Source organism: Perognathus longimembris, chromosome 10 (genome assembly GCF_023159225.1).
Source record: "Perognathus longimembris pacificus isolate PPM17 chromosome 10, ASM2315922v1, whole genome shotgun sequence".
Classification (NCBI taxonomy): domain Eukaryota; kingdom Metazoa; phylum Chordata; class Mammalia; order Rodentia; family Heteromyidae; genus Perognathus; species Perognathus longimembris.
In genome coordinates, this window is record NC_063170.1 from 26,151,775 (window position 1) to 26,164,883 (window position 13,109).

General features: G+C 44.6%; 1 protein-coding gene across 2 annotated transcripts in view; it reads right to left on the reverse strand.

Moving 5' to 3' along the window:
* Heatr3 (HEAT repeat containing 3) overlaps positions 1–11,861 on the reverse strand; it is a 44,657-nt gene extending 32,796 nt beyond the window's left edge. Inside the window, exons 1-5 of one of the 2 annotated variants that reach the window (XM_048355653.1) lie at positions 11,543–11,857; positions 11,275–11,447; positions 8,229–8,316; positions 6,488–6,600; positions 3,251–3,360 (exon numbers count right to left, since the gene is read on the reverse strand). In XM_048355653.1, the coding sequence (XP_048211610.1) occupies positions 3,251–3,360; positions 6,488–6,600; positions 8,229–8,316; positions 11,275–11,447; positions 11,543–11,680 (622 nt within the window). In that variant the 5' untranslated portion in view covers positions 11,681–11,857. Of the gene's footprint in view, positions 1–3,250; positions 3,361–6,487; positions 6,601–8,228; positions 8,317–11,274; positions 11,448–11,542 lie in introns of both variants that reach the window. The other variant, XM_048355654.1, reaches the window with a different exon arrangement.
* Positions 11,862–13,109: the final 1,248 nt, after the last annotated feature.

Consider the following 13,109-nt stretch of genomic DNA (forward strand, 5'->3'; position numbering starts at 1 on the left):
TTAAAGACTCATTTATAACAGCATGTCTTCAATTTACATACTTATAATGGGCAGCCAGGGGCCACACTCAAAGTACTGCTGTAGTGGGAATAACCCCCAGGTTTAGGGCATTTTGGCCTTCCTTTACACTTGTCATGGTCTTAAATGGTAGTTATTTTAGGTGAGGCAATATTTAAGAAAAAAATCATTTTACATAAAAATATGAGCAAATTGAGATGGGTAAAATATCACTAGGCATGTGCTCCATTTAGCATCTTGGTTAAAACAATAGACTCCAATTTGTATACTAGAAATAATTAATGGAAAGTAAGAAACAACTGCACTGCACCAAAGTTCTGAGAGGAGAGACTTCTGAAGCACACATCTCCATGTGTGCAATTCAAAGTTGTTGCCTTTGAGGTCTTTATTCCATACAAATTTCACTTATATTTTTTCAGGTCTAAAAATTTCAGGATAGATTGTCTCCTTCCAAACACATAATACTGCCTGACCTAATGTGATTCTCATATACAATGTACAAACATCCATATATATATACTTAGATTTATATGTATTGTTTTTCATTAAGAGACTTTTACTTTTTGTCAGTCATAGGGCTTGAACTCTGAGCCTGGGCGCTGACCCTGACCTCTTCAGCTCAAGGCGAGGGCTCTACCACTTGAGCCACAGTGCTACTTTCAGATTTCTGGTGATTAATTGGAGATACAGTCTCATGGACTTTCCTGCTCAGCTAGCTTTAAACCTCGATCCTCAGATCTCAGCCTCCTGAGTAGCTAGGATTACAGGTATGAACCACTGATGCCTGGCTCCATTAGGAGATTTTGCCCAGCTCCATTAAGGTATTTTGATTCTACTCATTTTAGCAAGAAAATAAAATAAATTGTGATTGTGTCCACAAACACAAACTCAAAAGAGGCTATGTTAGTATACAGGGTAGAATCTTTTAAGATCACTTTACTATACGTAGGTCTTGCTTAACTTGCTTAACTTGCTTAACTTTTGAAACAGAACATTAAGTTTTTAAAGAAAAGTCATGAGCAGGTGCTGGTTGCTCATACCTGTAATCTTACCTACTCAGGAGACTAAGATCTGAGGATGGCAGTTTGAAGCCAGTCTGGGCAGGAAAAGTCCATGAGACTCTTATCTCCAATTAACCACCAGAAAACTGGAAGTAGCACTGTGGCTCAAAGTGGCACAGCACTAGCCTTGAGCAAACAAAGCTCAGGGAGGGGTTGGGAATGTGGCTTAGCAGTAGAGTGCTTGCCTAGCATGCATGAAGCCCTGGGTTCAATTCCTCAACACCACATAAACATAAAAGGCCAAAAATGGTGATGTGGCTCAAGGGGTAGAATGCTGGCCTTGAGCAACAAGAAGCCAGGAGCAGTGCTCAGGCCCTGAGTACAAGCCCCAGGACTGGGGAAAAAAACAACAACAACAACAACAACTCAGGGAGCCAGGTGCCTGTGGCTCAAGCCTGTAATCCTAACTACTCAGGAGACTGAGATCTGAGGATAGTGGTTTGAAGGCATCCCAGGCAGAAAAGTCTTCGTGAGACTCATCTCCAATTAACCACTCAAAAAAAAAAAAAAGGAGGTGTCACGGCACTGTGGCTCAAGTGGTAAAGGCTAGCCTTGAGTAAAAGAAGTTCAGAGACAGTGCTCAGGCCTTGAGTTCAAGCCCCAGGACTGCAAAAATAAATTAAATAAAATAAAGAAAAGTCATGAACTAGTTAAATGGAGAAAGAAAATACTATTATATAATACAAAACTTTATTCTGGTCCATTTCAAAAAATAATTTTCATTAAAGTGTAAAAACTAAAAGTTCACTAAAGTTCAAAAAACTAAATCAGCCAGCACAGATGATTCATGTCTGTAATCCTGGCTCCTTAGGAGCTGAAATCTGAGGAATGAGGGTCCAGGTCAGCCTGAGCTGGGAAGTCCGTGAGACTCTTACTCCAAATTAACCACCAAAAAGCTGGAATAGAGCTGTGGTTCAAGTTATGGAGCACTTTCAGAGACAGGGCTTAGGACCTGAGTTCAAGCACCAGGACTGGCACACATGTACCACACACAGAAACACAAATACTAAATACATGAAAATAAATCTAAAGATTAAAAGCACAAAAATAAAATCTTTTCTTCTAAAAGCTATGAACTAATTTCCATGTAACTCTATGATAGTAATAAAACTGCTAATAATGCCACCTGTGAATTTTCTAGAAACAGGTAAACTGTTTTGAAACCCCCTTTTTCTCCTAACACTGGCCTCACCAAGATTTCACTGTATAAACTCATTTTTAATTTTTCAAGTGGTATTTATTCCACCTCTTTGTTGTTTGTCCTGCTCTGTTTGGATAGTGATAAAGCATCCATAAGGGCACAGAGAGGCACTGGTGGGGAACATCGTGATGGTAGAAGAAAGGCTTTTCATCAGCTCGTACTCAGAACTCTGTGGAGCTGCCCAGCCTCTGCTTTCTGCCTCCTCTCCCCACTGACCTGAGGGACCCAAAGACTCTAGAGCCCCATTGAAAGATGAGGGAGCCAAGGCAGCTGAAGTTTGTGAACTCTGCTTTGCAGAAGGGACACAGGTCTAAGGTGCTGGTGGCCACATCTGTAATGTTAGCAACTCCAGAGGCAGAGGTCAGGGGTTTATGATTATAGGCCAAGAAAGCCTGTGAGACTCCATCTGAAGAAGCTGGGCATGGCAGGGTGCAGAAAAACTGAGGTTCAGGCATGAGAAAGACCTTATCTCCAAAATAATCAATGCAAAAGGTGGCTGGGAGCACTGCTCAGTGGTGGAGTATCTGTCTAGCAAGTACAAGGCCTTGGGTTCAAATCTCAGTACTACAAAAAAAAAAAAAAAAAAAGCATAGTCTCTCTGGGAGTTTGCAATATGACCATGGTGCAAGATATTGAAGTTCGGGTCCTATTTAACCTTGGCACAAAGGCCTGATTGTTGTGGTCACTCTTAGTAAATGAAGATGACAACTCCAAGAATTAATAAAGGCTTCTACTAGAAACCAAACCCACTCACATAATTACCTTCTTTCCTTCCTAAGCAAAAAGCAAGAAAATTATGATTATAGTAGTAACCACAGATTTGAAGATTCAGAACAAATAGTACTCTTCCACTATACATTTATATACAGTCAGAAAAAATTACTCCTACAGCATTAATATACTATGTATGAAAACAAACTTTTGAACAGGCTACACATATTTAACAAACCATCACCTTTTCTTCACTTACCTACTGAAATAGCCAGGTCAACATTGGTGGGAAACCTACTTAAATACTTTAACACAATCTCCAAACACCCTTCTTTGTTGAATATAGACACTGCTCTACTACTGCATTCACTAAATTGAAGGGGGAAAAAAAAGTTTTACTATTCACATTTTAACATTAAATCAACCATAGAAACCCATGAAAAAAATAAATTTGGCTTTATAAAATCCCCAAACTGGAGCCCTTCCCACCCCTACCTCTGGGGTTTTTATAGATTAAAAAATAAAATGCCCACCTTTACTGTATATGAGAACTGGCTGCATTTTTTATCTCCTTTAGGTGGCGCTCTCAGCCCCATTTCCTTATCTCCAGCCCTCTAGGAGGCTAGAGCTAATTGACCTCTTAGAAATCCTTTAAACCAACGGCCCATTTTATAGATGAGAAAATCCAGGTCCCAAAAGGTAAAATGACCTGTGTGAAGGTCACAGATCTTGTTAGAGGTAGAGCCACGTCCAGTCCCCAGGTTCTCTGGGCTCAGCCTACTCTTTATTTCCACTATACCCCAGTAATGAGAAGTTTAAGTAAGACAAAAGGTTCCACATCATTCAAAAAGCAAATTACAATTTATTCACTCCTTCTAGACTGCAATTACTTCATAAAGCAGAAACTGTAATCGGCAGCAGAGACATTACTCTAATAATTGTTTTTAAAGTCAGTACTTTTCAATGAACTCATACATGAAGTACAAGGTGCACAAAGAACTAATGGTAATTCTATCCAGGTTTACAAAGAAAGATACTCCTACATACACAGCATACACACACGTGGCACACTAACAGATTTAATGTTACTAAATCTGTTATGCAAGGAATCTGTTATGCTGTGTTTGCTATCTGTCAAATTTCTGTAGCATTGAAGTATGGTCAAGAAGGTAATGGGAAATATAACCTATGAAACAAAACCATTAAAGTAGTGATAGCTATAAACAACACAGAGAGAGCATACAGACGCATGCAGGACACAGAAATCACTTTGTATTTATTCAGGCTCCTTTTAAATAATTTTTTTTTGATGGTCCTGGAGGTTGAACTCAAGGCCTCCTGCTTGCTAGGAGCTCTACCACATGAGCCACACCTCCAGCCCCTTTTGGGGTAGTTATTTTCAAGGCAGGGTATCACTCTATGCCTGAGCCAGCCTGAGCTGTGCTTCTCCTACTTGCTTCCCTGCATCAGTAGGGATGGTAGGCCTGTGCCACCATGACTAGCCATGGGTTAAGATAGAACCTCTCAAACTTTTCTGCCCAGATTGGTCTTGAACTGCAATCCTCCTATGCTGGTTGTTATTAAATAGGGTCTCCTCTGCTTCCTAGGTGCATGTCTGGACTTTAATCCACTCATTTTAGGGTTCCCATCATAGCTAGGATGACAAGTACACACCACTGCACTCAGTCATCTGTTGAGAAGGGGAGACTCATGGAACTTTTCTGACTGGGTTTAACTTTAACTGTGACCCATATAATCTCACCCTCTCAAGTAGCTAGGGTTAAGATTTAACTCAAAGTTGAGCTTGGAGTTTGGCTTAGTGGTAGAGTACCTGCCTAGCATGCATGAAGCCCTGGGTTTGGTTCCTCGGCACTACATAAACAGAAAAAGCCAGAACTGGCACTATGGTTCAAGTGGTAGAGCACTAGCTTTGAGCACAGAGAGGTTCAGGGACAGAGCCCAGGCCCTGAGTTCAAGGCCCAGGACCAGCCCCCCCCCCCCAAAAAAAAAATATTTAAGTCAAAGGATCCCAGTTCTCTTTTCAAAGAAATGTGTGTGTGTGTGTGTGTGCGCCACCCGCACACGGGCTAGTAATGGGGTATTAGGGCTTGAACTCAGGAGTAATGTCCCTGAGTTTCTGTGGTCAAGGCTAGCACTCTACCACTTGAGACCCCAGCTCTATTTCCAGATTTTTGGTGGTTAATTGGAGAGAAGAGTCTCAAGGACATTCCTGCCTGGGCTGGCTTTTCTCCTGAGTAGCTACAGGCATGAGCCACCACCACCTGGCATCAAAGAAATTTTAAAAAGAAATTTCCAATTTAAAACATCTATAGGGGCTGGATACTAGAGAATGTGATTAGTATGCACAAGTCCTCAGCATCAGAAAAAAAAGTATCAGCAGAAAAAAAGGACGTTCCGTGGCACACAGAAAAACAGCACTTATCTGTTTGTTCTAACACCATTTCCTGTAGCTAGGCTGTAATAGCACTTGGGGAGATGATGGCAGGAGGATCTTGATTTTGAGGTTAACACAAGCTATAAAGCAAGTTTCCCTGTCTCAACAAATCAAAACAAAAACGTTTTGTCCAATCTGATCTTGCCAATACTTATAGTTGAATGTACTCATTAGTTTAAATTGAAGTCCAGCTTTTCAGAAGCCAATTTTATCTTTATTCTAAAAAACACTTTGGCTTTTTTTTTGTCAGTGCGGGGGCTTGAACTCAGGACCTGGGCACTGTCCCTGAGCTTCTTTTGCTCAAGGCTAGCACTCTATCACTTGAGCCACAGCGCCACTTCCAGCTTTTTCTGTGTATGTGGTACTGAGGAATTGAGCCCAGGGCTTCACACATGCTAGGCAAGCACTCTATCAATATGCCACATTCCCAGCCCCACATTTTGGCTTTTGAGGTCAGTGTTATAATCACTGCTGGTTGAGTAAGGAACTATGACAGTGTCCTGCCATCATTAGGGACATAAAATGGAAGTCCAGGTGTTCCTAGCCATTTCCATGCCCAGTAGCTGGCCTACCCCACCCCATCAGGGCTACAATCATAGCCTTCTTCCTATTGGACCATGGGAGCTCCTTGGGTATTCTATTCCCCTCATATCAGCACTTCCAGGACAGAGGAATACAGCACAGTCATGGTTGGTGGTCCTACTCTCAATCCACCCTAAAGCAGGTTCATACTGGGACCATTAGCTCAACAACTGCTGCTGGGCTATGCGGGAGCTGATGGACAAAGGGGGAAAGTGGGCAGCACTAAAGGTCATGATTCCTCTTATTTTTTGTCAGCAGCAGTAACTAGAAGGAAGAGCTGCAAAATGGAAAGGACACCATCAAGCTAGGAGAAGGGCTGAAAGGAGGGTTGGTCTCAGGTCACCTGACACTACCTCCTACCTAGTATTGTGCCATGGGTTTAGGCCTAGCCAGGGGAACAGAGGCTCCTTCAGAGCTTAGCAGGATGCACCAGGGAACTGCGCTCTGGGAACAGCTTACCATATATTCCACAGCACGTTCACAGCCTCATTGGCTATGTTCTCAAGAGAGTTTCTGTTCTGGTCTTTCTTCTCCTGTGGAGACATCTCATTTGATTCCAGTCCAGCACCACACTGCAACCAAATACCATGATTAGCACTATGGTTCAAAAGAATAATTAAACAAAACAGCTAATGATAGTGAAGTATCACAGAAACTAAACATCAGAAATTACTGTGGTTAACCAGCCTGTCAAATTTTCCTAAGCTCAATTTCCACAGCTAGGCATCCTTTTTGGCAAGCAACAGACAAGAGAAGTCCCCAAGTCCTTTTGTAAACTTGATGTACAACCCATTTACATTTTAAATAAAAGTATAAAATCAGTCGCGTACCAGTGGCTCATGCCTATAATCCTAGCTACTCAGGATGCTGAGAGTGAGGATCATGGTTCAAATCCAGCCCAGGCAGGAAAGTCCATGAGATTATTACCTCCAATTAACCACCAGAAAACTGGAAGTGGCGCTATGGCTCAAAGTGGTAGAGCACTAGCCTTGAGCTGAAGAGTTGAAGGACAGCGCCCAGGCCCAGAGTTCAAACCCCACAACCAACAACAAAAAAAAGTACAAAATCAACACTAAACATTTACTTTGTTATTGTTTTAATGGAAGAAAGGCAAAGAAACGTCACAGTTAACATCTACATAGCATATCCTAAAGCAATATTCTAAACACTTCACATATGTCATTGAATTCCACATTACACTTATGAAGTGGATTAACTATTACCCTGGATCTCCAGACACAAATATAAAACTGAGGTACTGGGAGGCAAAGTAGGACAAAAGTGCCCTTGGTTGAGGATCACTGCTTTAGAGAAAAGTGGTAGAGCACTAGCCTTGAGCAAAAGAAGCTCAGGGATAGCAGTTAGGCCTTGAGTTCAAGTCCCAGGATTGGCAAACACAAACACACACACACACACACACACACACACACACACACTACAACATAATCTTTACAATAAAATTGAAATGTCATGCTCTGGCTTTGTTATCTATCAAATAGGAATAACAATATCTGGTCTGAGTAGAGTGCTTGGCTAGCATACATGAGGCTCTGGGTTCAATTACTAGAGCACCAGAGGGAAGTACAAAAAAAGAGGACTAACCTCAATACACACAACATAAAAACTATACCTGGCACATAAGTAAGCCATCAACAAATACTATTTATTGTGTGAAGTTTTAAAGTCTAAAAGAGTGAGGCCGGGCTGGGGATATGGCCTAGTGGCTTGAGTGCTTGCCTTCTATACATGAAGCCCTGGGTTCTATTCCTCAGCACCACATATATAGAAAACGGCCAGAAGTGGCGCTGTGGCTCAAGTGGCAGAGTGCTAGCCTTGAGCAAGAAGAGGCCAGGGACAGTGCTCAGGCCCTGAGTCCAAGCCCCAGGACTGCCAAAAAAAAAAAAAAGAGGCCAGAGAGTTGCAGAAAGGTCTTTTCCAAACTTCATGTAAATAAAGGTTGTGGAGACAAAATAACAGAGTGGGGTCAATGATGAGAATATCAAGGCTTCCAAGATGAGTGAGGTTCCCAGATGAATCTAAGGAAGACAAAATAGCTAACACAAAAGTCAGAAAGGAAGAAAGCGGGAAGGGAAGGATGAAAGGGAAGAAAGAAGAGAAAAAATGACAGAAAAGCTTTTAAGCTTATCTCTTAGATGCTACACATGGAAGCTGCCATTGAGACATATAAGGAATGACATACCTCTTTTAGCAGAGCCACCAGGGGAGTCATGATATCCTTCGTCACCATGTCATCACAAACTTCAAAACCTCCACAGGCACTGAGATTTCTACATAAGGAGTTGAAAACATGCTTTACTTTCTAGTCACACTTAAGACTTTTCAATCTGGGGCTTCCATTCTATTGATGCACTGCAGGATCAAATCCACTGTTTCCCCTATTTGGGTCCTTTGTGGACAGGATGCACACAAATGCCTCTTAGTTTTGCATCTGAGACAGCACATAGATGCAAGCTACAGAAGGGGGCTGGGGAGACTGTGCCCTTAATATAGATAAATTATACTTTTATGAAGGGACTATTTCTTGGAATCAAGGCAAGGGTAGCAAGGACTAAGGTGAGAATACTCAGAGTAGCATCTCCTGGCTAAAGTTAATTTAATTTTTATTTATTTTTTTGCTGATACCTGCTTTCGCTTAGTTTTTTCTCTCAAGACTGGCACTGTACCACTTGGGCCATACTTCATCTTCTGTGTTTGTTGGCTAAATAGAGACCTGTCTGCCTGGCAGGCTTTGAATCTTAATCCTCAGATCTCTCAGACTTTTTTTTTTTTTTTTGGCCAGTCCTGGGCCTTGGACTCAGGGCCTGAGCACTGTCCCTGGCTTCTTTTTGCTCAAGGCTAGCACTCTGCCACTTGAGCCACAGCGCCACTTCTGGCCATTTTCTATGTATGTGGTGCTTGGGAAACCAACCCAGGGCTTCATGTATATGAGGCAAGCACTCTTGCCACTAGGCCATATTCCCAGCCCCTCTCTCAGACTCTTGAGAAGCTAGATTATAGGTGTGAGCCATCACAGCCTGGCTAAATTTAACTTTGTTTGTTTTGGGGTTGTTTTTTTTTTCTTGTTTTTTTTTTTTTTTTGCCAGTGCTGGGCCTTGAACTCAGGGCCTGAGCACTGTCCCTGGCTTCTTTTTGCTCAAGGCTGTCACTTGAGCCACAGCGCCACTTCTGGCCTTTTCTATATATGTGGTGCTGAGGAATCGAACCCAGGGCTTCATGTATACAAGATGAGCACTTTACCACTAGGCCATGTTCCCAGCCCTAAACTTAACTTTAATTGGAAAGACACTGCTTGCTTTCTGAGTGTACAGAACTATGTCAGACACTAAGAATATGGGAAGAAGTCAGAAGACGCCTCAACAATCTCCCAGGACCTCCTACTCTGTGTATGATTGGGGGAGGGCTTTCACATGCTGTTTCCTCCCCAGGGAAAGAAGGATGTCTACTGTCCTCTATCAATGGTCAAGCTCCACTCATCCTTAGATCTTATATCAAACATAACTTGCTCAAGGTTTTCTTCCTTGGACCCCTACAGGTACACTCTCTGTAACTGTCGTTGGTTGAAATTAGACGCTTAGGTGACCACTTGGTTAATGCTCATCTCCATCAACAGACTAAGATTCATCACAAGGGCTAAGCACCAGTGGCTTGTGCCTGTAATCCTAACTACTCAGGAGGCTGAGATCTAAGGATCATGGCTTAAAGCCAGCCTGGACAGGAAAGTCTGTGAGACTCTGATCCCAATCAACCATCAAAAAAGCTGAAAATGGAACTGTGGCTCAAGTGATAAGAGTGCTAGTCTTGAGCAAAAATGCTCAGAGATAGCACCCAGGCTCTGAGTTCAAGCCCCAGGATGGGCACAAAAACATACAAAAAATTCATCAAGAGCTGTGCACTGATGGCTCCCACATGTCATCAATTCTAGCTACTAAGGAGGCTGAGATCTGAGAATCACTGTTGGAAGCCAGCCTGGGCAGGAAAGTCTGTGAGACTATTTCCAATTAACCAGCTAAAAAGACTGAGTGGAACTGTGGCTCAAGTGGTAGAACACTTATCTTGAGCAAAAAAGCACAGGACCAGCACATACACATTTTTTTTTTTTCAAGATTCATCAGCCAGGCACTGGCAGCTCATGCCTGTAATCCTAGCTACTCAGGAAGCTGAGATCTGAGGATGGAGGTTTGAAGCCAGCCAGGGCAGGAAAGTCTGTGAGATACTAAAAAGTTGGAAGTGGAGGTGTGGCTCAAGTGCTAGCCTGCAGCCCAGGGAAAAAACCAACTAACCAAAAATATACCTTCAGGGACAGTGCCCAGGCCAAGTTCACACTCCAGGATCAACACACACACACATACACACACACACACACCCATCAAGGACAAAAATGTTGTGTGTCTTCTTCACTACCTACAAGCCCAGTCTAGTTCAGTGGCAGTTCATCTAAGGCACTGGATAGTATTTGCTAAATCAGTGATTGAAACATAAGTAATATATATGGACAGAACTGTAACAATTCTGCTACTGTTTCCTCTGTCATCAGTTTTTGGCCGCCAGCCTCATCTCAGTGATCTTACCTGGCTCTGCTGCTTGATGCAGTCCTTCCAGGAACACCCATGACACTGTATCAGTCTCCCAGATTCACCCCCTGTAATTTCTCACCATACTGCCTGCGGCCAAGCTAACAGTTCTGTTCTCTATCCTGGCCAAGCAGCATTAGTGCTGTCCCCTCGGAGGTGAAAGCTCTACTCGCTACTTTCCCTGCCTTGGTACCCTCGTGCAGGTCTTGATTCACAAAGGTCATCTGCTTCGTCACCCTCCTGATTTTTCCCCATAGATTTCCTCTAATACCGTTCGACCTTTCCATAGTTCCCTCTCTTCATCAACAAATCATCTTTCTGGTTGAACGTCCTACCCGACCAACACCCCTGCGTTTGGAGCATTTCCTGGTACAGGGCGGAAGAGCTCATCCAACTAGGCATGGGACCCTGTGGAGGATTCTTAAAGAGGGAGACGTGCTGCCAGGAGAAGCGGTAGGACGTGTGCGGTGTGCGGGCCTGGGGGCTGGGGGCGGGGAGGGCTGGAGCTCGACTTCATCCCCCACCCCTCCTGAAAGCACATGCAGGACTTTCAACTTTCTAGTGCACTGAGGACGAAGCAGGGCGCGCGCCTGGCTGACCCTCAGGCCGGGGACGCTCACGGTGGGCACCACCCCAGACCCTCTCCCTGCTCACCTCAGCGCGCCGGCCGCCGTCTCCCGGACCGCCAGGCTGGGGTCGAGCAGCAGCGGCCCGAGCTGGCGGACGGCATCGCGGCGAGCCAAGATGGGCAGTGCCGGCCGCTGCTGCACCAGGCGGGCCAGCCCCGCGCAGGCGCACTCGCGAACCTCAGCGCTCGGGTGCTGGAGCTGCAGGGACACAAGTGTCAGAGTCACGCCGTGCGCATGCGCGCCAGAAGGCCGCCCGCCCCCGAGGCCTGGACCTGGCGGTACCCAGGCTTCACCTTTTCCAGCAGCTCCGCCGCCGGCCCGTCGTCCTCTTCGACTTCGGTCCCATTCGCCGCTCCCGCAGCCTCGGCCTGACAGTTGCCCGTAGGGGAGAACTGAGGTCGCTTGAATCGCTTGGTCCGACTCTTGCCCATGGCCACGTATGCGGAGGGGATAGATGGAGAGAGGGAAGCACCCGTAGGTGGCTGAGGCTTCCCAGTTGGTTCCGGCGTCTTCCAGCCAAAGGGATTTAAAATCACAGCCTATCCGTGCCTGCCAGTCGCCGGGGCACACATGGAGGAACAGCGCGCACGCGCACAGTATGCCTGCAGCGCGAGAGGCTGTGCGGAGTACGCATGCGTGGAAGGCGACACGGGCGGGGCGGGGACATTCACGGCGGGGGCGGGGTTTGTGGATCTTCCTGGGAAAAGTCGTGCCAGTCCCGCCTCCATCCACTTAATGCATAGCTTCGAGGTCCATTCTGGAACAAGGACAAATTTTATTTCACAGGAACCGTAGCAGGTATTACGACAGCATATCTCAGAAAATAAGCACAGAGGTGTAACACCCCTAGAGGAGCCTGGGCCTATCCAGAAAGACCAACTTTAGATACAAGGACACCTTGGAGTCACCAAGTATATGTCGGTGGCTTTCATTTCATTTCCTAGGTCCCGGTTATCCAGGCACAAACCTCCTGCCATATCCCTGTTATCCTTTGACTTTACCACATGGTCCACTGCTCTCCCATTTCCACCCAGCCCGTTCGCAGGTTTTCAAAATCTCCACTTGGACTGGGGACATGGTTCAAGTGGTAAAGGATTGACTGGATAGCTCTAGAAGCAACTGAGGGTCTCTTCTCCTTTCTCCTTAGAAACTCTTTTAAACTTTCCTCTTAGGACAAAGGTCAAAAATCTCATCTCACTTCACCTCTGAGCCCTACTTGGGGTGTGTGTGTGTGTGTGTGTGTGTGTGTGTGTGTGTGTGTGTGTGTGTGTGTGTGTGTGTGTGTGTTTCTTTTCTTTTCTTTTTAGCACTCTACCGACTTTGAGCCATAGCTCCATTTCTGCCTTTTTGGTGGTTAATTGGAGATAAGAATATCATAAACTTTCCTGCTCAGGCTGGCTTTGAACTGTAAACCTCAGATCTCAGCTTCTTGAGTAGCTAAGATTACAGGTATGAACCACTGACGCCCTGCATACACCCTAATCTTTAGTCATGTTCTATGCCCCAGATCCTACATCCATGAACTAGTGCACACAAGTGTTACTTCTTCATAGATGCCTCCTTTGACTTCAGGAACAGTTCTCTCTTAAGACAGCACATACCTTGTTCCTTTGTTGCAAAAGCTTAAAGATTCAGTAGTAATCGTCAGTTTCTGAATGTAGTAATACAATTGCTAGCACCCCCCACCCCAGTTGAACCCATCTATGTGTAAGGACAAGGTGCTTGTTTCTATAAATGCTGTATTCCCACACTAGCATGTGGCATGACCAATAAAGTATGCAATCTAGATGGAACCACTGAAATAAAAACAGATCTTTTGCTGGTGCTGGTGTCTCATGACTGTAATCCTAGCTACTCAGG